At 50.3% G+C, this 22283-nt stretch overlaps 1 protein-coding gene across 6 annotated transcripts; it reads left to right on the forward strand.

The window, feature by feature from the left end:
- Positions 1-3178: 3178 nt before the first annotated feature.
- On the forward strand, positions 3179-15493 carry ENTPD4 (ectonucleoside triphosphate diphosphohydrolase 4). Of its 6 annotated transcripts, XR_013958493.1 has the most exons (17): positions 3179-3316; positions 3694-3777; positions 4431-4574; positions 5592-6810; positions 7960-8077; positions 8348-8545; positions 8756-8961; positions 9536-9686; positions 9772-9875; positions 10448-10507; positions 10744-10898; positions 11860-12026; positions 12223-12547; positions 13265-13350; positions 13569-13730; positions 14410-14906; positions 15002-15493. XR_013958493.1 is itself a non-coding variant. In XM_080634350.1 (16 exons), the coding sequence occupies exons 5-16, from the start codon at positions 8070-8072 to the stop codon at positions 14636-14638; spliced, it is 1851 nt and encodes a 616-aa protein (XP_080490476.1). In that variant the 5' UTR covers positions 3179-3316; positions 3694-3777; positions 4198-4574; positions 5592-6810; positions 7960-8069; the 3' UTR covers positions 14639-15493. The 6 variants fall into 6 exon arrangements, 5 of the variants coding, with proteins under 5 accessions (XP_080490476.1, XP_080490477.1, XP_080490475.1 ...); XM_080634350.1 differs by having other exon boundaries at positions 4198-4574; positions 14410-15493; XM_080634351.1 differs by lacking the exon at positions 4431-4574 and adding an exon at positions 4198-4390 and having other exon boundaries at positions 14410-15493.
- The last annotated feature ends 6790 nt before the right edge of the window (positions 15494-22283 follow it).

The following is a 22283-nucleotide window of genomic DNA, read 5'->3' on the forward strand; positions in this document are numbered from 1 at the left end:
CGTCACACGCCGCCGGCCACCGGTAGCGGATGATTGACAGGGAAGCAGACGAATAGGAAGGAGAGGCGGGTGAGCTGGTGGAGCGTGATTGGCTGCTCTCGGGTGCGGGGGGCGGGACTGCTGTGCAGGCGCGCTGAGGGGGGCAACAGCCCAGCCCGGTTTGAGGCGCGCGGGCCTCGTGGTGGCAGCCGCTCGTGGTGCGAGCGGGGCTCGCCCGGGGCTGCGCCCGTTGCACCGGCAGAGACCCCCGGGCACGGCCGGGCAGGAGCGTGGTTTCCCCGCAGGCACAAGGCCCTCACCGGGGGGGTCGGGTCCTGCAGCGCTGCGCCTGTCACCGTGTCCCGTCAGGATGAGGCACCGCATGGTGGAGTCATGGAGCGGGTTGGGATGAAGGGAGCTTAAAGCTCACCCAGTTCTGCCACAGGCAGGGACCCCTTACACTGGAGCAGGGTGCTCCAAGCCCCTGTGTCCAACCTGGCCTTGAGCACTGCCAGGGATGGGGCAGCCACAGCTTCTCTGGGCACCCTGTGCCAGCGCCTCAGCACCCTCACAGGGAAGAGCTTCTGCCTAAGAGCTCATCTCAGTCTCCCCTCTGGCAGGTTCAAGCCATTCCCCTTGGCCTGTCCCTACAGGCCCTTGTCCCAAGCCCCTCTCCAGGTTTCCTGCAGCCCCTTTAGGCCCTGGAGCTGCTCTAAGGCCTCCCCTTCAGGAGCCTTCTCTTCCCCAGGCTGGACAGCTGCTCTGTATGGGTTTGAGCCTCACCATGGGGAAGGGAAGCTTGTGGAAGAGCTCAGGAGAGCTTCCTGCCCTTCCCTGCAAAGCCTTTTTGCATGCATCGCCTCTCTATGCAGCTCCAGCCCCACAGCACAGCCATTAATACTGGCCTTTCCACACCAGGATTGAGCTCACCCCATGCCCCTGCACCCCCAACCGCTCCCTTGGTAACATCCCTTTGTCCCACCATGAAATCAGCCCAAACCAACTGCATTTGACACTCTTAAAGAGACAGAGGCGACGGCGTCTTCTCCAGGCACAGCGCTGCCTTCATTCCATTCCTCCTGGAAGGATTACTTGGAATTCGACCTCGCTGGGACGGTGGCATTGCGTGGCCTGCACTGAAATCAAGGTTAACCATTCGCGTGGAGCACCATGATACTGCAAAACAGCTTATGGCTGCTGAAGCCTTGGGAAGCACGTAAGGAAACCAGCCTCTGCGAGCCTGGAAAAGCAGGCAAATGAAGTGCTTGGGTTTCCCATTAACCATGAAATGAATACACGTGAGGTGGGAAGAGCCTGGTCTGTTCTCACCCAGGTACTTCGAGAGGGGCTGCAGCATTGGTGTGTGCCATCCTCCTTCCTCCCGCCCCATGTTTGTGCTGGGAAGCCTCCATTCCCGATGGGAACACGATGTGTGACTTGCTCCTGTTTGATTTTGGGTACCTGGGACCCAGAGCAGTGCTTGTGGGGGGGGTGGGAGAGATGGAGCGAGACCTGGGCGCTGTCCTGCGTGTCCAAGCCATGACACTGACATGGAATCATGGTGATCCCATGAGAGTAGGCATCACCAAGTGCCCTGCGACCTGCAGGAATCAGAGAGTGTACGAAGTCCTTCACCAACATGGGATTTAACACAGAGATTTCTAAAGGTCTCTTTCCTTTCCCCTGGAAGAAGGCGCTGGATTATCACAGCTTCGTCTCCATGTCGCTGGCCCGGTTTGACACCACGTTCTGACACTGTGGAGCCAGGCAGCCACGTGCACAGACGTAACTCCGGCAGACAGCGCTCCGGGTGATCACCCACGTCTGCGGGATGTAAATCAACGCCGGGCACAAGAGCTTCCTTTCTGTAAGGCAGCCTTGTTCAAGGAAGTGCCCAAGCTCCGGCTCGAAGGGGAGCGCTTTCCAGTATTGCTCCATGCAGTTTATCTGGGGTTTCTGCTCCATAAACAGCAGTCAACAGGAGCTGATTCCTCCCAGTGCTTTTGGCAGGGCAGAGGAGGGTGGGGAAATTACAGTGTCACCTTAATGAGCCCTTTCCCCTACAGTCTTAAGTCTGGCTCCCTGATAAGCATTAGTATGAATCAGTCTGAAATACGGTGCTGGTTCCAGGTAGGAACAGGTTATAATTTAACCCTGAGGAGCACAGGCACAAGGAATCCTTTCTGCTCCTGCTCTGTGCCCCAAGAGCCACCGTAGGGCACAGGAAGCTGCTTCAGCCAGAGGTGTCAGAGCAGAGATGCAGGGGTTTCCCTGCGTGATTCTCCCCGTGTTCGTGAAGAAGAGATTAAATCATTCATCATTTGTGGAGGCACGATGGGGCAGGGAAGCTGGTCTGGCTTGTGGTTTTGCCATGTCACATGCCCCGCCAGCAGGAAAAGGAGCAGCCCAGTGTCTCCTGGATGGTTTCCTGCCATCCCTGCCTGGCAAATAAGAGTCATCCCCTGCAGAGCATCACCAGAGTGAGCTTGATTTACAAACCCTTCCTTTGAAACAGATCTTGTGCAATGATTCCCTTGCTGCCTTCCAGGGCACAGCCACAGCTCAGTGCATCCCCTCCCTGTGCTGGAGCTCCCCAGGTCCCTCTGCGAGCCCCAAACTCCATCACAGCAGAGAAGCAGCAAAGGACGAAGCTATTTATGCTGCTAAGAGCACAACCTGGCTGCAGGCTGCATGGAGCACATTCATTTCTACACCAACAAGTTGATGCAGAAGACACCATCGCAATCTGCATGTGCATTGCATCACAGCGAGCAGCTAAAGATGATGAATCAGAGCCACAGATCTGAGTCCTCACTGGTGCGTAACCTTCTTCATGGGGCCTGTGCACTGCAGGACAGCTTTGAACCGGCAGAAATAGAACCCAAGACCAAAAACATGATGAGGAATGCAAAATAACCTGCAAAATGAAGGGAAATGCTCTTGGCTTTCCTAAGACCTGGCCCAAAGAAGGTGTCTGCAGCCCCCAGGCCATCTGCTTGGTGCTCCACAGATGATTAGGAGCACCCAGTTTGCTTATCCTGGTCCCTCGCGGGGCAGGAGGTGCAGCACATGGCTGCACCCATGGTGATAAGGCAGGAGTGTCCTCCTGGGAGGCAGCCACCTTCTGGAACCACACAAGCTGTGGGTTATCTACACCATGCAGTGGGAGGGATGTCATTTTCTTCTTCACTTTCCAAATGTACAAGCTCTCTAACAGCTGAGCAACACCTTGGCTTAGGGTGTGTTGTAGCTGCCACCATCACGGGGCTGCCAGCAGCGGTGCAGAGCCATGGGTGCTGAACTGGGGTGAGGAAAAGGCACCCAGACTCATCAAATGGTTTGTGTTGGAAAGGACCTTAAAGCTCCTCCAGTTCCAACCCCTGCCATGGGCAGGGACACCTTCCACTAGAGCAGGGTGCTCCAAGTGCCTCAGCACTCTCATAGGGAAAAACTTCCTAAGGTCCCATCTCGTGATGTGGATGCAGCCCCTTCCCGGCACACCAGCACTTTGCCACCCCCAGCCCCATCCCTCCTTAGACATGTTCAGTGCTCAAAATGGGTTTCAGTCAGCAGCTCTGGACCTGTTTCCCTGGGAAAAGGCAGCTATGGGGATGCAGCACTTACTGGGAAACCTGATGTGCTCCCCTTTATTTCATTATCTCCGTATTAGCCAATGCCACAGAAAATAAGCAAGCAATGTTGTTTTGTCTTCAGGTTGGACTGACCCACTTCTGTGAGCAGCAGTGTAAAGCAGCCTCTGGTGTTAAGCCCTTGCTGAGCACACCGAGGTGCTGGCAGGTGAGTTAATGCTGCAAAAGCAAGAACATTAATCCCTGCTCTGGCACACAACTGAGAGCATCTCTTTGCCTTGATTCCCCAGCACTCCAGATTCCCAAGGTATTCATTTAATGGTCAGCATATGCATAACAGGTTTATGTGTAACAGCTCAACTGCAGTGTATTCAGTTGATGCCAGTGAGGGCTATGAACATGAATGCAAAGGGAATTAGAGGGAATTGGGTCCCAATGATGCTGCGGGGTTATTCCTATGCCAAAACAGCCCAAATCTGAAAACTCAGCATTACAGCTCCACAGACAGATCCAGCACCCATTAACATTTATGCAACCTCAGAGGTAAAGGAGGTGTGGATGCGAGGAATTTGGCCTCTGGGTTTTATTTCAGTGCTCACATAATCTGACCTAATTTACCATTACCCAGCTCCATGGATTAATGGAACAGGGAGAGGCGATACCCAATGAGCATCATGAAACCTGCCTTTTGTGTTACTTCCTGGACCGAATTCTTTTCATCAACTCGCCTTTCTGGTTTGAAGCCCTGAGGAAACAGGGGGAAAAGTGCTTTGGGGTGGACTGGTGGCACTGCGCAGAGGAGGCTGAAAGGATGCCACAAGGTTTGCTGGAGTTGGGTTGTTTTGGCTTTGTTTCTGGCAGTCAGCAAAACCAGATCCAGAAAACAGAGGGAAAGCTTTGGCTTGGTGAGAGGATGTGTTTACAGCTGGGGATGATCCTGCTCTGCCACCGACTCCTTGCATGGCCTTGGTCAAATGGTTGAATTCAGATGGGTTTCACTTCTGGGTAAGGTTTTGTGTGACTCGAAGAGAGTAAGGATGAAAACCAGGGTGAAATGAGGCCCCTGCAAGCAGGGCTGTGGCTGGGGGGCAGTCATAGCCTGCTGCCACAATGCAAGCAAATGAAAGATCAACTTCATTCGGGGGGGTCGGGCTGCGGAGATGGCAAAATGGGAAGCGGGATGGTTTAAGAAATCAACACAAACATACAAGAAGAAAAGCCCATGTGGGAGGCACAGCCCAGCCCTGCCTCCTGCACATCACCCTTCACACCTTTGCCAGCCAAGAACCCCGCTGCTCACCCTGCATCAGCAACAACAGCCCCTGCTGCTGCCCTATCTGCTCGCCCCGGTGTCCCACCGTGGGCTGATACTGGGAGGGTGCGGTGGGGTGGGTGATGTGCTGCCCTGAGATAGGGGCTGGGCACCCTGCACACACCTCACTTGGGCTGTCAGGGTCGACCCAAACATGTCCCAGGGGTGGTTTTTCTCCTTTGGAAATGGCACCATCAAGCTGCTTTCACCGGGGAGCAACTTAGAGCAGGGGTGGTCTCCAAGGGTCCATTCCAACCCTAATGATTCTGTGATGGTTTTAGCATTATCCTTAGGATAATGGAGGGGGAATAAAGCAGGATTTGGTGCTTGGAGGAAACTTTCCTCCTGTGCAAAACGCTGGGAGCTCTTGAGCATCCGAGCCAGAATCCCAGCCTGGTTTGGGTTGAAGGGGCCTTAGAGCTCATCCAGTTCCAACCCCTTGCATCTGGAAATGGTTAGCATGCACAAAGCCAACTTGCGCATTCCTCCTGGGCTTCCCCTTTTGCCGCCTGCTGACTCTGGTTTCAGCAGCAGCTCTCCATTTCTACACATTCTTCAGTGTTTCTAACACCCCTTGCAGCCCAAAGCCTGTGGGTGACACAGAAACCACTCGGCCCCCCTCAAACCACCCCCCAGAGCAGCTTTTCTGGCTCTGCTTTGATGGCAGCGCTGCCTTTTATTCCTTTCCTTGTTTTCTCTCTTGCCCACAGAGCCCTCGCCGCCGCTGACATGCTCCTACTTGTGCCTTTGTCTCTGGAGATGACGGAACCAGCTGCAGCAATGACTTTTGGGTGGAATTCAGCTTGGAAAGGGACTGAGGGGCTGCCCACAGCCGCTGGGATTTAGCCTGTGGAAAGCCAGGATGGGTCCTTCCAGCCCTGCGGTTGAATGGCCACCATGCTGAGAGAGGGATGCCCTGAAGGGACATTTGCTTCTCATCCCATGGGACAACCATCTCAGCACCTTCCCTGGGCTGAACCCATAGCAGAGGTTTGCACCTTTGTGCTGACACCAGCTCCAGCGGCTGCCTCAGGGTTCTGTGTTTCTCTTGCAAACCAAAGGCAGGTCTAAGAGTTCCTGGAGGTCTCATCATTAACTCTATGTAATTTGCCATCCCAAAGCACATGCTTTTTTGCCCAGGGCCACATCCAGCCATGTTGGGAATGCCTTGCACACCAAACACAGCTTTCCCAGCAAGTTAATACTGTCTGCTGTGCTTTGGTCCAAACTAACAAGAAATATATACCCACAGGACCCCGCAGGGAGAGGTGAGACCCCAGCCACGCTTCCCAGCAGGTTATTCCTGTTATTAACACATTATAACTACCAGGATAAACCTCTTCTTTCCACTTCTTTGATGGCATCCTGGAGCCGCGTGGGCACAAGCTGTGCTGCCACTCAGTGGCAACGAGCAAGAGGGTTCCTGCTTTGCCAGCGCATTTGCAGCCCCTTTAGGGCAAGGAGAGGCTTTTTGCTTGATTTTTCTTAACCAGATTGATTTATTTATTACTTATAATATTTATATGCTCACTCCCGGTGCTACAACCGTTGTATATTCATAGTATATAATGAAATATTTGTAATTATGTATTTTTACTAATAAGTTTATATTTATATGCTTATACAAACATACTTATATAGCTTTGTTTGTAACCCATTGCTATGCTCAGCCTGCAGCGCTTGTCTTAGGGCTGGCCCTTATACCCGCCCTATAAATTATATAGGGCTGAGCATTATAACCGACCTATAGCTTAACATGAACCCTCCCTGGCCACGCCCCCACCCATGACCACGCCCCCTCACGCATGGCCACGCCCCCGGGGGAATCCCTTCCCCGCCAGCTGCAGCGCCACGTGCGTGCGTGCGTCAGGTCCGGCGGCGGGACCCGGAAGTGGCGTCGTGGCCGGTTGCTATGCGGCTGGCGGTGCGGTGAGTGTGGCGGTCGCGGTGGTCCTGGTGGCTGCCCCGGTTCAGCGGCTTCGGAGAGCGGCCTGAGGGGCGTGGGGCGAGCGCCGCCGGGTCCCCGGGCCAGGCCGCGGCCAGGCCGCGGGTGGGGAGAGCGGTGGGGGGTGAGAGCGGGCCGAGCCCTGCGGCCTGCTCCGTGAGGAGGGCCCGGGCCGGGTCTCCAGCCCGGTGCGCTCCCCGCCCCGCGTTGCGCCCTTGGTGGCCGCTCGGGGTGGTGTTTGTAGGGGTGCGGTGTGTGGGGAAGGGCTGTGAGACCTGCGGGGGGTGGTGGGACACGGGTGTCAGCCCTGGGCTCTCTGTGGTTGGTCTTTAAGTGCTGCTGATGGTTTATTGCATCCTCTGCCCTTGAGGGTGGCAGCAGAGTTGGAGATGCTGTGTTACAGCAGGCTGCTGCTGGCTGGGCATGGCGTTAAGGGTGCTCAGGCATTGGAACAGGCTGCCCAGGGCAGTGCTGGAGTCACTGTCCCTGCAAGTGGTCACACACCGTGTAGACGAGGTCTCAGTGCCATGGTTTAGTGGTGGCCTTGGCAGTGATGGAGGAATGGTTGGACTGGATGAGCTTAAAGGTCTTTGCTAGCCTGGTTGATGCTGTGATTCTCGCTGAGCTGGGTCAGCTGCAGCAGCTCCCTGGGTCTGTGTCCAGTCAGGCCTTTGAATGCTTCCAAGGATGGAGACTGCGCAGCCTCCCTGAGCACCCTGTTCCAGTGTCCCAGCATCCTCACAGGTTTTCCTTACGTGCAGATGGAATTTCATGTGGTTTGGTTTGTACCTGTTGCTTCTTATCCTCTCACTGGCCCCAGTGAGTTTGCTTCCTTTACATTCTCCACCCAGATATCTATATGCATTGATGAGAACCATGCTCTCTCCAGGCAAAACAGGCCCAGCTTTCTCAGTCTCTCACCATGTGAGAGGTGCTTCAGTATTGTAGCTTTCTTTATGGCCCAGCCCTGGTTTTGCCAGCAGGTCTTTGTATTTCTCCTTATTAGGGAGCCCAAAACTGGCCCCACACTCCAGATGCAGCCTCACCAGTGCTGGGCAGAGGGGAGGGATCGCCTCCCTCGACCTGCTGGCAGTGCTGGCTACAAGCTCATCTTTGTTTTCTGTTTAATTCAGGAGCAGAAGAGCAATGGCTTTGAGAATGGTCCCTGTGCCTTGTCAGTGTGAGGTGACCGGCTGATGCTTGAACACCAGCTGGTCTTTCTTTCTGCTGCTCATATCCCAGAATGGGGAGGTAAGAATCCAAAAGGAGCGGTCAAATTCAATTGTGATGTCTGTTGAGTGAAGTACAGGGAACCTGAGCATGAATTCCTGGCAAATCATAAATTCAAAGGTGGGAATAGTGTCTTGAGTACACTCTTGAGAGCACGAGCAAAGTGAGAGCAGAGCAAAGTGAAAAGCTGTGTGGAGCATCTCTTTATCCTGAGCTTGTTTTGAAATGCAGTGTGCTGCTTTTTGGTCCTGAAGCCCATTTTTAAAGCAGGTTCTCCTCTTTGAATTGTAGGATCAGCATCTCGTGTTTGCTTCCTGCTTCTTGGCACTTCAGCATCTCTCCGGTTGGATGCCCACGGCTTCTCAACACCACCTTGCGACAGATCCTGGTGATAGGAATTCTTGCTGCTGCTGTCTCTGTGCTTTACTACTCCCTGGTGGTCATCCGCAATAAGTATGGGCGTGCACACAGGGACAAAAGATTCCACAGGTGAGAGCCGGAAAGGGCTGAGGTGTGAAAGAGAACACACATGAATGGGGTGGAAAAAGTACGAGTCAAACTTCCTGCTTTCTTTACAAAGCTTTCTTTATCTAAGGGGACTTTAATTTATCAATACTTCGATCTTCTAATAAGTTAGTCTGAGAAAAAGCTTCCATATGGAATTTAATTGCCATGTAATAATGCTTAGTTTTCTCCCAGGTATCTTGCCCGAGTGACTGACACTGAAGCTACAGATACCAGCAACCCCAACCTGAACTATGGAATCGTTGTGGACTGTGGCAGCAGTGGCTCCAGGATTTTTGTGTATTGTTGGCCAAGGCACAATGGGAATCCACACGATCTATTGGACATAAAACAGATGAGGGACAAAACCAGAAAACCAGTGGTTATGAAAATTAAACCAGGTACTGGAAAGAAGTTAACTTGAGATGAGGTTTTGCAGCTAGTTGCCTGTCCTGACGTTGCTTTGTCCAGCCCCATGTCTGAAGTGTCTGGATAAAGGCCATTTGCAAGCTGTCAGCACGGCTCCCCTCCAGATTTCTTTGGGCTTGGTTTGCAGACAGCTTTGTTCAGCTTTAAAGCTTGAAATACGGCATTGATGGGCAGGAGGGAGAGGCTTCTCTGGAGTAAGATGGTTGCTGGTTCAGTTATCAGTTAACTCAGTTCTGTTTGTATTGGCTTTCTGTAAAGCTCTTTGAGCCAATTATATAAATACATAATATATCTAATACAGGTTTTTGTTTGTTGTTTAGAGGATTATTGTGAACTTCATCCTTATTTCTGTAGTTCATTTCCTGGCTTTCTTAGAATCATGGAGTGGTTTGGGTTGGAAGGGACCTTAAAGCTCATCCAGTTCCAGCCCCCTGCCACAGGCATGTTTGGATTTGGGTGGTTGGTTTCTCCTCTGTGTGTTGACTATCAAGATTTTCCAGGAAGTGCCTTGGGCTGCTTCAGCTTCCCATGTCTCTCTTTCACCAGGCATCTCGGAGTTTGCCAGCTCTCCTGAAAAGGTCAGTGATTACATTTCTCCACTTCTGAGCTTTGCTGCCCAACACGTGCCACGTGCAAAGCACAAAGAGACTCCTCTTTATATTCTGTGTACTGCAGGAATGAGGATTCTGCCAGAAAGGTTATTGCCTGTTGTATTTTTAGCATTTAGAATAGCAGTCCTGGTGCGTGTGGCTATTTATAACTGCTCACATGTAACTTTGCAGCCAGCAGAAGGCAATACTTGAAGATCTGCTCACTGATATTCCCGTGCACTTTGATTTCCTGTTCTCGGACTCGCATGCAGAGGTTATTTCAGGGAAGCAGGAAGGTAGGTCAGTGTTGGGAAAATGACCTTTGGATTGGTTATTGCTTTCATGGTCCAAATATATTGGATCTATTTTGTTGCCTCTTAAAATTCTGGGTTGGTTGAGAGACCTTATTCCTCAGTAGCAACATATGGAGTGTGGAGATGATCATCTGCTGGGAGCTTCCAACTTGTCTAAATGTTTTCTAATTAGCACTGAAAATAACTTCTCTGTGTTTAGCAGGAATTCTAGGCCATTTTCTTGGCTTTAAGGAGGGAGCCACATAATGGGAGAAAATTTGCAGGGGAAAACGGTTTCTAAAGGAGGGATGTTTCCATGTGATCAGCTTAAAAATCACTTTAAAATCGAATGTGCTTGCTTGGTCTGAAAATCCCACATCAGGCTGACTTTAATACAGTGAATCAGGAGTTTTATCGTAGCATTGACTTGGGAGAGAACAGCTAGAATAACTTCAGGAATGTTTAGCTTCTGAGCATTCTATATAATAAAATATGATCAGTGATATATCTTAATACATGTGCAAAAAACCCCTTTTTGTTTCTAAGAGGAGAAACATGTTTTCTTATGCATGTAGGAGTATATGCATGGATTGGCATCAACTTTGTTCTTGGAAGATTTGAACATACAGATGATGGTAAGTAACTTAATTGTGAATTGGATTTTAGAAAGGACTTGGGTGCCTTTCCCTGGTGCTGGTCTGGTTTTAGACCAAGATGTCGGTGAATTGTGTGTGTGCAGCCAATGTTGACTTCATTTGTACCTGAGCCCACTGATCTACATTGCTGCAAACAATAAGCTAACTGGCAGTGTACTGCTGCTTCAGGCCCACCCTGGGTGTAGTTCTCACTGCCTGTTTGCTGTTGTATGCAGAGGATGAGGCCATTGTGGAGGTGCATGTCCCAGGCAGTGAGAACCAAGAGGCCATCTTTCGCAAGAGGACAGTGGGTGTCCTTGACATGGGCGGAGTGTCAACCCAGATAGCGTATGAAGTCCCTAAAACTGTAAGCTTTGCCTCTTCACAGCAGGTTATTATCTGTGCAACTTTCTTCTTTTCCTTTCGATTCGTTTTAATGCATACTTTTTGTTGTTTTCTTTGTGTTGAGTCTTCTTCACGACATCACATTCCAAACCCAAGGCATGAGAAGATGGCAAATCCAAGTCCTTCATCAGCTGAGCAATTCATTTGTGTTTTGGTCATTCAGAAAGCTTATTTCAGTTAGTATGATTTGCCACATGCATTCTGTGTGTGTCTACATGTATGTTAAATGTGCTCTGCTTAAGAAAGTGTATTCTGGAGTCTCTTGAGAGACTAGGAGCAGATTGTCCCAGGCCAATGTGAATTAGAAATAGAGCTGCAGACAACTGATGATGACTGTTGCATGGCTCTGTCTGAACATAAGCTGATATAAAATAGGTATTTGGTCATGGAACCTGTCCAGGTTCCCAGACAGAGAATGACAAGAGTCACACAGCTCTGTGAGGTTTGCAGTGCTAGTGCTGGTTTTCATTTCCAGCATTGGGTGGAATCCATGCCATGTTAATGCTACATTTCTGAGCATGTTACATATGAAGTGCTTCTGCTGCACATCTCTTTAACTATCTGAAAAGCTACTGCAAGTGACTACTGTGTGGTATGTGAGGAGAGCAGAGTGACTGCCGGGTCTCCTGAAAAGCTTGAAAACCCCAGATTGGGAAATGAAGAACTGAGATTAGTATCTCCTTTTTCGTAGGAGAAGGTACTTTAGTGTCCATAGGAGCAGCCCTGGCCTTTGCAGTTCCTTGAGTATCAACAGTGATAGTGCAATTGATATTCTTTGCTCTATTCTACCCTATGAAGTAGAAGGTAATGTGGACCTGTGAAAAGCAAAATAGATGAGTAGGGAGTGAAGTTTAAAGATGTCAAGGGCATCCAGTTGTTCAAAGAACTTGTCTTTAGGTTCTGGTTCATATTGTTTGTACCTAATCTTGGTGCTTGTGTTCGTACAGGAGGAAGTAGCCAAAAACCTACTTGCAGAATTCAACTTGGGCTGTGATGCTCACCAAACTGAGCACGTGTATAGAGTCTACGTCGCAACGTTCCTCGGCTTTGGGGGAAATGCAGCACGTCAGAGATACGAAGACAATCTATTTACCAGTACAGTGCTTAAAAACAGGTAGCTGGCTTGGAGTTATGGGTTCTGTGCGTCACCAGGCTATAACTTCCTAAGTTAAATATATTTAGTAAAGTGTCCTGATATAAAACTTCTACAGCGTGCAGTGCTGAAGTGTCTTTAAATGAGGCTGGTTTGATGCTCTTAGAGCCTGATGTTTCTGATATGCAGTTGTTACTGTGCTTGCTCTTTTATACAGACTGCTGGGCAAACAGACTGGCATGACTTCTGACTCGCCCTACCTAGATCCTTGCCTGCCCCTGGATGCTCAGGATGAGATCCAGCAGAACGGACAGACTGTGTATTTGCGAGGAACAGGAGACTTTAACCTGTGTCGGGAGATGATCCAGCCCTTCATGAATAAGACTAATGAAACACAGACATCTCTCAATGGTGTCTATCAGCCTGCTGTGCACTTTCAGAACAGTGAGTTCTATGGTTTCTCAGAGTTCTACTACTGCACTGAGGACGTGTTACGGATGGGAGGAGATTACAATGCTGCTAAATTCACTAAAGCTGCAAAGGTAAAGTGATCTGGAGAGAAACTTCTAATTCAACACAACTATTCTGTAGAAGCATTTTATTCTGATAGTCTTGCCCCAAAACTTTAACTTTGAAGATCCCAAATCCTTTTACCCTGCAATGAACTATCACAGGGAATCCCTTTTCCTCTTTAGTTTTCCTTTTAGAGTACTTGTTTTAAGGCACAATAGTAACATTGACCGTAGAGGGAGTGAGATTCATGGTAGTCAGTTCCAGCAGAACTACTGATAATGGGAAAATCCACGCTGCTGCCATCCCTTGCTTCTTTTTAGGAATGGCTGCATTGTTGGATACAGATCCTTTTCCTCTGGCTTTATCCATTTTGTGCCAGTTTCTGGGGTGTTACTCCGAACAGGGTCCATCTGTTGGGGACAGTATAAAGTAAGGCTACAGCATAAAGTAGGGATTGCTTTTTTTTTTTTTGTCAATGCCTTAAAAATAAGTTGTCTATTTTTCCACCTCCACGTATGTGCCCAAAGAGTTTAAGTGCTACTGAATATTAATTTAATCACAAATGGACCAAAATGTTGCAGAAAATACTGTGAAATTTGTGCTCTGACTTATTAACAGTGCAAGGGAAGCTGTTATTTGTTACTTTTCCTTTTGGTATTTGCAGAGTGTCTTATCTAGTGGCATTCTTCTCAAGGCAGAAGCGATGTTGAAATCTTTGTGCTTTCTTTTCTTCCCTTTCCTTGAAGGATTATTGTGCCACTAAGTGGTCTGTCCTCCGGGAGCGGTTTGACCGTGGTCTTTATGCATCACATGCTGATCTCCACAGATTGAAGTGAGTGTGTTTGTACAGTAAACTCCTTCACACAGAGTTGTTAGAAGAGAGGTCAAGGTCATGCCTAACTGATCCATGTAATTAAGTCATTGAAAGTGTGAATATAACCTTAAATATTGCATCAGCCATGAAAAGGTACTGATAATTGTGTCTAATTGTGCTCCCCAGTCCTCTGGGACTCTAAATGCTGGCCTGACTTTATGCTACTCTTTCTATAGGTACCAGTGTTTCAAGTCTGCCTGGATGTATGAAGTATTTCACAGTGGCTTCTCTTTTCCTGTGAGTTACAGCAATTTGAAAACAGCTCTGCAGGTTTATGATAAAGAAGTGCAATGGACCTTGGGAGCCATTCTTTACCGAACACGGTTTTTACCTTTAAGGTACCAGTTGTTTTCTGGGGTGTCCAGAAAGAGCATTTGGGTGGGAAGGTGTGGGAGGTTTGTGAAAGGAAGAAACGTGGTTGATAGGCTGAGAGAGCTGGGCTGGTTCAGGCTGAGAAGAGAAGGCTCCTTAAGGGGAGACCTTAGAGCAGCTCCCAGTGCCTAAAGGGGCTACAAGAAACCTGGAGAGGGGCTTTGGACAAGGGCCTGTAGGGACAGGCCAAGGGGAATGGCTTTAACCTGCCAGAGGGGAGACTGAGATGAGCTCTTAGGCAGAAGCTCTTCCCTGGGAGGGTGCTGAGGCGCTGGCCCAGGGTGCCCAGAGAAGCTGTGGCTGCCCCATCCCTGGCAGTGCTCAAGGCCAGGTTGGACACAGGGGCTTGGAGCAAGCTGCTCCAGTGGAAGGGGTCCCTGCCTGTGGCAGGGGTTGGAGCTGGATGGGCTTTAAGGTCCTTTCCAACACAAACCAGTCTGGGGTTCCATGGTGATAGCAAAGGAGCTGACAGATAGAGGGAGACAAGATGTTGTTCCTGGTGCATTATATATAACCTCAGGATGTATTTCAGGTAGCTCAGTGAATGCTTTATGAAGACTATTCTGGCTGTTTCCTGTGGTGAGATAGTTTGGAGACAAACTTAGATTTGCACCTGGTGTCTGGTATCCCTTTGCTTCTTTTCAGAGACATCCAGCAGGAAAACTTCCGTGGAAATCACTCCCACTGGAGGAGCTTCTCCTTTGTTCACAATCACTATTTGTTCTTTGTGTGTTTTCTGGTCGTGCTGTTCTCCATCCTGCTCTACCTGCTGAGGCTCAGGCGCATCCACCGGCGGATGCTGCGCAGCACCTCCTCTACTTCCCTATGGATGGAGGAAGGCCTCCCACCACAGAAGATTGCAGGAGCCTTATGAGATGCTGTGATGGAGAGAGCTTTTCTTGGACTCGCTACACAAAAAGCCATTTTTGCCTCAGGGTTCCTCCTTTTTGTCCCTTTAAACCGTTGAAGAAGCAGGATGTCATGCAGAAATATGGGAAAATGGGGTCAACTTGGCTTAGTCTCATTAGACAATATTTGCCAAAAATTACCTTTTTCGTTGAAATATTGCACTTTTGTGTGTAATGAGACGAGCAAAAGCCTCGTCCTCAGTAAATGAGTAGCAGCAGCTTAAGCTCTGTATGGTAAGAGAATGAGTGTGAGTTCTCATCCTAGGGGTGAGGCTGTGAGATACTGTTAAGGTCAGATGAATAAGGACTGTGTTCAATTTCTTTTGCAGCTTCCAGGGTTGATATCACTTCTCAATTCTGAGCCTCCTCAGTCAAAGAAAAGGAAGTGCAGGGTTTTCCAAAGCAGTAAGAAAACACCTTTTAGGACAGCTGGTCTGAGTTTCATATTCTGGAACGAGTTCTGTGATGGAGAAGAAGAATCTCTTGCACCCAATGCTGTGCTTCCACAAAACTGCTTAAATCAGTTTTGTTTCTCTGGGACAGTTTCCCTTTTGTCTTGGAAGCTCAATCCTCGTAGTGGCAAAAGTCACCACTTTTTAATCCTTGATTTCTCTTTCATAATCACTCGGAGATCTCCTGACACTCCACAGTAGGTGAAGAGAACTGGAATATGCCTGAGCTTTTGTTTCCGCTGGAGTAGACAATGCACAGTGTCTTCTTTGTTTGGAGTACGATGATTTGTTAATTTATATTTTATTTAAAACTGTTGATTTTACTTGAAAGTAAATTTGTCCATGATTAAAAGTGGGATTTATATGAACTTTGGGTGTACGGATGCTTCACTGCACGCTATCACTTCTGTTCTCTGTGGGCCAACTGGCACCGCTTTCTCTTCTAGTAGGTGTGAGAATGCTGGAAAACTGGGTGCTGTTTTCACTGGAGAACTAGACACGTTGATACCGTGTTTGTCATTAAGGTACAGCTTATTTGTCTCAAATCTAGGGAGTTTGAGTTGTTTTATTGTCTCCTTTTGATACGCCTGCTTTTGCCTAGGACTACAGGGAACTTAAGCTTGATCTGCTGAACTGCAGCTGCATTCCTGCTCCTTCCATCCAGTGTCTGGGAGATGCAGTCACAGGATTAACTTTGAAACACCGATGGAATCTTAAGCAGAGTGTTCAGAAATACCAAACAGCATCTTTCTTTTCCTAAAGGATCCTTTGTACCTGGCAAATCCAAGCACTTCCCAGCCTGTTCTGCAGCTTGCTATTTTTTGAGCAGCATCTGAGTGAGCGCTTAGATAATCCACCTCTCACTTCTGATGTCTGGTACAAACCTGTTGCACTCCTAAGCTGATAAGAGCTATCAGACAACTCCCAGTGCCAATTGTTAGAGAGCCTCTGCTTCCTGCTTTAGAGATACCCAACACCAGAGCACAGAGCCTCTAATTGCAGGCTGAGATAAAGCAGGCAAGGGCTGAGGTTAGTGGTGAAGTGGCGAGGAAGTATCAGTGTGTGACTTGGCAAAGTCCAGGCAGATACCAAGCATCTCTTAGCAGAAGAGATAATGTGTAAAATGCAGTAAAGAAAAAGACAATGAACAACTGTAACATTGATTCTGTAATAGAATCAGCTTTTTTTTATTAACTAATGGACAGTCTGGGCTAAAAAAAGCTATTGTGACATTCCTAGGGTGAGAAAGGATCAGGAAAAAGGGCCAGGAAGCTTCCCATGTACCAGGGACTGCTCTGCAGTGTCCAGGCTTTAGTTTGTCCTTGCCTTTTCTGTGCCTCAGGCTCCTGGCACTGTTGTCCTGCTGCTTCTGGTGGTTTGGTTTAGGAAGAGCAGAATGAAGGTGACCAATTTCATCCTGCACTGATGAAGAGATCAAATCAGTGCATGAAGAACAGATTCCAACAAGTCAAAGGCCTGGAAATGTGAACAAGCTCGGCTTCAGTCATGCAAAATAGGGCACCAAGCCCTGGTTTCCATCTGTACTTTTCCTGCTCATTCAGCTATCAGGAGGTGACTGCTGGAGAAGGTGAGCAGAGAGTGCTTCAGCACCCTGGCTTCTTCAAAACCAAAGCCACCTGGCTCTTCTCTGGTTGAGGACTTGCTTTCCTCACTTCCTTAAGGTCTTTAGGTGCATCCCTGTACATGAGAAGGGGCAATTTGTCATGGTGATACCAGGCTCTGAGCCCCACATTCACACCTTGGGCTGGATTGGGGGTGGTTTTCTTCCAATAAACTCCTTGTTCTTGGGTTTCTATTTCTTTGGGCAGGTTTTCTCCTCCATTACGTCTTTATGGTTGTGGTGCTCACAGAGACATGAGGGGAATGGGCTGAGTTGCTTTAAGCCCTGTCTCTCAGATGTTTAACCCATGACCCACTCTTTAACCCTCGGAGGAGCACAGGGGTTGCATACACTGGGGAAGCAGGGCTGGGACCCTGTTTCCATCCAGCAAGCAGGGAGTTAAGCCCCTTGGTCTCACTCAGGCCACATCAAGAAGCAGCTGAGTTCATTAAGTGTCCTAAAGATGCACAGGAGAGAGCCATCATCCTCATTAGGAGCAAGAGCCCATAAGAGCCAGGAGAACAAAGGGCTGAGAAAGAAGAGATGGTGCTGTGCTTTCTGGATGTGTTATTGCTTACCTGAGGTATTCCAGCTTCCAGGTAAAGGTTTTCAGCCCTGTTGGAGAAGGGGTGGGATTGTGTTTTCCTTGTGGAACAGTGGGGAAGGCGCAGTAGAAGCGGGGTGGGATGCTGTGGGTGGTTTTAATGCTGTAATTGGGGTGTGCTTGGGGTATAGTAGAGTTGGGGTTGGGGTAGTAGAAGAGACGAATTTAGTCCTGGGGAGCTGTGTTTTAGAAGAAAGGACATTAAAAAGCAGCTTGGAGGCCCAGCCTGGCCATCAGGGCAGTGCAGAACAGGTTTGTAGTGTGATCAGAGAGTACCTCTGTGCATGGAGCACCCTGCAGATCCCTCTGCTCCCATAGCCTTGCTGCTGGTGTGTTTGTGAGGCCAATGGGATGGCCTGAGGGGTAGGATTGGGATGGGGAACAATCTGCTCCTCATGGGCATCTCCTCTGGGGTGCTGCTCATCGATGGGGAATGAGACTTTGGTGTCCACCCCCTGTGCAGCTTGGGCCGTGCACCGTCCTCTGTGGTGCAGCACATGGACTGTGTGAGGCCCTTCCTTTGAGGGCTCTGTTGAGTTCATCACCTTGGTGCCTGCTCTACATGAAGGGGAAAGGCAAAAGGAAGCCTTTGCATCCCAGCCTGGACAAGCCTGCTCCAGAGAGCCTGCACTAAGCAACGGGCAGCGTGATTCCTGTAAGAGCCTCAGCAATGCCTGTTTTCACTCGGTGCCTGTTCCTGCGTTCGGATTCCCAGCTCACAATGGTGATGTTTATCTGCTTGTGTCTCTTTCTGCATTAACATGCTTTAGCTTCTTTCCCCTGCTTCTCCTATGTACATTTTCCTTTCTCCAGGTCCATTAAGGACAGGGAAGGGCATGCAGAAAAGCACAGAGGGGAGGCAAGGGCACTGCTCTTTGCCCTATCCCAGTGACCTGGGATGGACAGGTGAATGTCACTGATGCTTTTGGCTTCATGGCCTCTTAAACACATCACTCTTCCTTTTGTCACTGTGCTTTTGGGTGTGGGGAGCATCCAGAGCAAATAAGGCCAAATGTGGTCCCTAATGGAAGAAGTGGCTGGGAGACAAAAGCATACAGGGTATGATGGAGAGGGTGGAAACAAAAGGGTTTCTGTCCCTGCAGCACTTATGGAAGGGGACAGTCAATAGCAGTGGTTGGTGGCACAACTGAGCGGGGGCACCTTGTTCTGCTTGTCCCATTGTTCCTGCCATTGTTGCTACTAAATAATGCATGAAGCTCATTGAGAGCCCAAATGAGCCTCGTGAGGACTCGCTGTGTCCCTGGGCATCAGCCTCTGTGTGTGCAGGGGACCTGGTCCTGCCAGGGTCACCCTCCCTTTGTTCAATGGGTGATAATCACTTTCTCACCTGCTTGTGCTTGAAGGCCTGGGAATTGCTTGGCCCTGGGTTAGCAATGTCTTAGAGGTGGCAAGTGAGATGTGCTGCTGGAGGTGCTCCTTAGAGCCCTGATCTACAACAGAGAGCACTCGGCACACTTGTACTGCACAGCATAGAAAGGAACTGAAGACACAAAGGTGATGCCCAGGTGTTCCTGAACTCCAAACGTTTTCCAGGGTCCTGGGCATCACTGTTCTATGTTCCCTGCTCTATGTACGGAGCAGGGGCGGATCTGAACCTATGCATTGCAGCTGTTTTCTGTCCCTGGGTTTCATGTGTGTGGTGCTTACCAGCATTTCCTTGTGCTGACAATTCCATGGTGACTTACGGACAGGATTCCAGCGGTGCCAGGCTTTTCCCCATGGGGCCCTTTCAGTTGCCACGGCCAAATCTTGGCAGGCAGCAATAGATGGTGGAAGGGAGCAGCCTCGGCTAACCCAGGGCATTGCCTGCTATGGAAGCCGAGTGCATTGCTCCCTGCTGATACAGGGGCATGAAGGGTGTGAATGAAGTGGTGGGAGCAGATGCCAGGGTCTGCCATGGATTCCCTCCCAAGGCCTGGCCCTGCAGGGAGTTCTGTGGATTCAGGAGCTGGAGTCCATGTCCTTGAGCTGCTTGTGGGGCTGCTGCATAGAGCAGAGCTGCTGGCAGGGACTGTCCTTGCTGGGCCATGTTCTTTGCCCTGGCACAGTGAATCCTAACGCCTGTAAGGATGGGGAGGGATTTGCTGCTTTTGCTTGGGAGTGATGGAGCCCAGGACGCTGTTCTTGAGCATCCTCCCCTTTAACAACCAAGTTACCTTCTTCGGGTCATTCCTCCCCTTTTCTCCCTTTCTCTTGGATGGATCTTGCTTAATCCCCGCACACTAAATCCCGACGGACTGCCCTCTGCTCAGTGCTCTTTGGGGCCGGAATTCCCTTCTCCAGCTCTTGACCCCTGCATGCAAAAGCTGTGCTCGCAGAGGCCCTGCTGCTCGGAGGGGGACTCTTGCCATCTAGTGGGAGGGGATGGTAAGCCTCCAGGCCCTCTGTTATCCCTTAGGATATGAAGACAAAACGCAGCTCCCTGCACATGCGGGATGAGCTCTCGCTGCTGTTCCAATTGGGGAAGCTGCGTTTCTCAAACGCTTTTCCTTGTTGGAATTCTCCCTCTTTTCACACTTTTTAGGGGCAAACCTTTCCTCATGCCCTTTTATACTTGCGTCCTGGATGGCTGCATGAGAACGTGTCAGGAACCGGGATGCATGGGAAGGATGCTGGTGCGCGCTGCTCAGACATTGTGTCAGGGCATTGCTGAGGGAAGCTGCCTTTCAACAGCTGACTCCTTGAATCGGTGCTCGGATCCCAGCCACAGCCCTTGCAGACAGGGAATGACAAGTGCCGGCAAAGGGCCCTGTGCTCGGCTCTTCCTTGGTGGAGGAAAACCGGAAACTCGCATTCCAGTTGGGAAATCTCAGCCCGAACCGGCCCCTCCTCACCCCTTTTGTGAAAGGTTAAAGAGAGAAATCCAAGGAAGATGAATGTGCTGCCCCTGGGAACGCGCCGCTCCGTGTCCAGGCTGCCCGGGCTGAGAAGGAGCAGCTGCTCTCATGGCCAAGGAGACGTCATCCCATAGACACGGATCTGCTGCGGGTGTTTCTCAGGGCCCCAGGTTTGCACACACTGTGGTGCATGGGCCCTCCACTTGCTCAGAGGCTGCTGTAGTCAATGGGCGTTGAGGATGCATTGCATCAAACTGAGCCGGGTCTATCCCATATCCCCCATGAGGATGATGTGTTTGCATGGGCTCTTTGGTGGGAGCCTGGACTCCAGCAGAGAGCTTGGGATGCTTTTGTAGAGCTGTGCCTTGGTGGCCTCATTATGGGGGCTGCAGAGCACGGAGAGCGAAGCTGCTGATGGGAAGTGAGCATGAGGTGGTCGTTGTGTGCATTGCATTGACCCTGGGACTGGAACCCATGGAAAGGAGGGGAGAGCTCAAAGGACTGAGGTTATTTCCTAGACAAAATGAGCAGCCTTCTTCCAATTTTCCTGGCTGCAGAAGAGCTGTGATGTGCACGAGGCCGTCCCTCAATAGAACCAGCACCTCTTTACAGTCCTTTTAACAGCAACTTGTAGCTACCAAACAGCAGGGGATGGGCAGTTCCGTCACTTCCAAACTCCTGATCATAGAAATTCCAGCAGGATTAAACCTATCAGTTGGTTTAATGCCCTTGAGGGAAGCATGGCCCTACTCCAGAGCTGCTGGCGTGAGCTCAAAGCAGGGCTCCAGCTCTTCAGCTCCACCTTGGTGTCAGTAACACCCCGCAGCGCTCTCAGGTCCTTCAGGTCTTTATTATCACCAAGCCCATCTCGGCACGGGGCTGAGTGTATCTGCTCTCTGAATGTGCAAGGCCAAGTTGCCCTGTGGCTCCAGAGAGTCTAGGGTGTGAAAAGCCCAGTTTGGGAGGCAATGAGCCTTCCCCTTTCAAAGGAGCTGAGGACTGGAGAGCAGAGATTACAGCGCCTAATAGCGTGTACCTAATCTTCGGGAGCACGGACCATGACTGTGCCTCCTTGGGCCAAACCAGCCTTGACTTGTCCAAGGGGCAAGGTGTGGCCTTCAGGCTGCTGCAGAAAACATGTAGGCAAGAGAGGTGGGCCTGAAATGGGGACTTGGCACAGCCAAGGGATGGATTCAGCCGGAGCTGGGACTTGTACATCGCCATCAATTCAGTGTGGAATCACTGCACGCAGGGAATGGGAGCCCAAAGAGCAGTGAGGGGGCAGTTAAACAGGTTGGGAGGTGCTGGGATGGGATGGCTGGTTGCCTGTTTGCATGATCAGATGATGCCCATCCACTTGGAGCACTTTTTGCTGTAGATTCCACGATTTTGGGAGGTTTTCCTGTTCTTTTTTGCTGGGTGCTTCTCTTCTGGTCTTACCCAGCTACAGGACGAAGGGGGCAGCAAATTCCCTGGATTACTTTGGGAAGCTCTGCTGGATTCCTGCTGGGTGTTGCGCTTTATGCAACCAGCAAGCTCTTCCATCAGCTGGAAGCCCTCATGGCATTTGCTGCTGTATCCTTACCCGACCCGGGCACCCGGCAGACATTCCTGGGGCAGGCTGTCATGTTCCTCCATGCCCTGCTCGGCAGACGCTCACACATTCCTTCCTCTGGCCAAGCGGCTTCCAGCTTCCTGCCACTCTCAAAGAGCTCTGCTCCGTGGAGCTGCTGCTGGGACATGTTTTATCCCTCATGCCCCCAGTGCTGACCGGTCCAGCCAGGCTTGAGCCTCCCCATAGGGCTCTGCTGGGAGCCACGGTGCCATTTGTGGTGTTTCACTGCTTTCTGGTGTGTTTCTTCTCCATTAACAGCGCAATTGATGCTGGGGATGCCCTGCAGGAGGCTTTGCCAGCACTGGGGATGTGGCTGTCATCACTCAGCCCATCTTGTGAGCTGGTAAAGGCCACTCTTGGTGGGGATCTCGGAAGCCTGTGATGTCAGTGAGTAACGAGGCTGTTCCCGTGCTGAGTCATCAGTTCTGGACCGAACCGCTTCATGTGGAGTCCAAAGCAGA

This window comes from Psittacula echo (assembly GCF_963264785.1).
Source record: "Psittacula echo genome assembly, chromosome: 25".
NCBI lineage: Eukaryota > Metazoa > Chordata > Aves > Psittaciformes > Psittacidae > Psittacula > Psittacula echo.

What these genes read in the sequence shown, in the direction of transcription:
- ENTPD4 (XM_080634350.1), top strand. An exon ending in AGGGACAAAAGATTCCACAG is followed by an intron (nt 8,546 to 8,755) that starts GTGAGAGCCGGA and finishes GTTTTCTCCCAG; the next exon opens with GTATCTTGCCCGAGTGACTG. An exon ending in GGTTATGAAAATTAAACCAG is followed by an intron (nt 8,962 to 9,535) that starts GTACTGGAAAGA and finishes CTCTTTCACCAG; the next exon opens with GCATCTCGGAGTTTGCCAGC.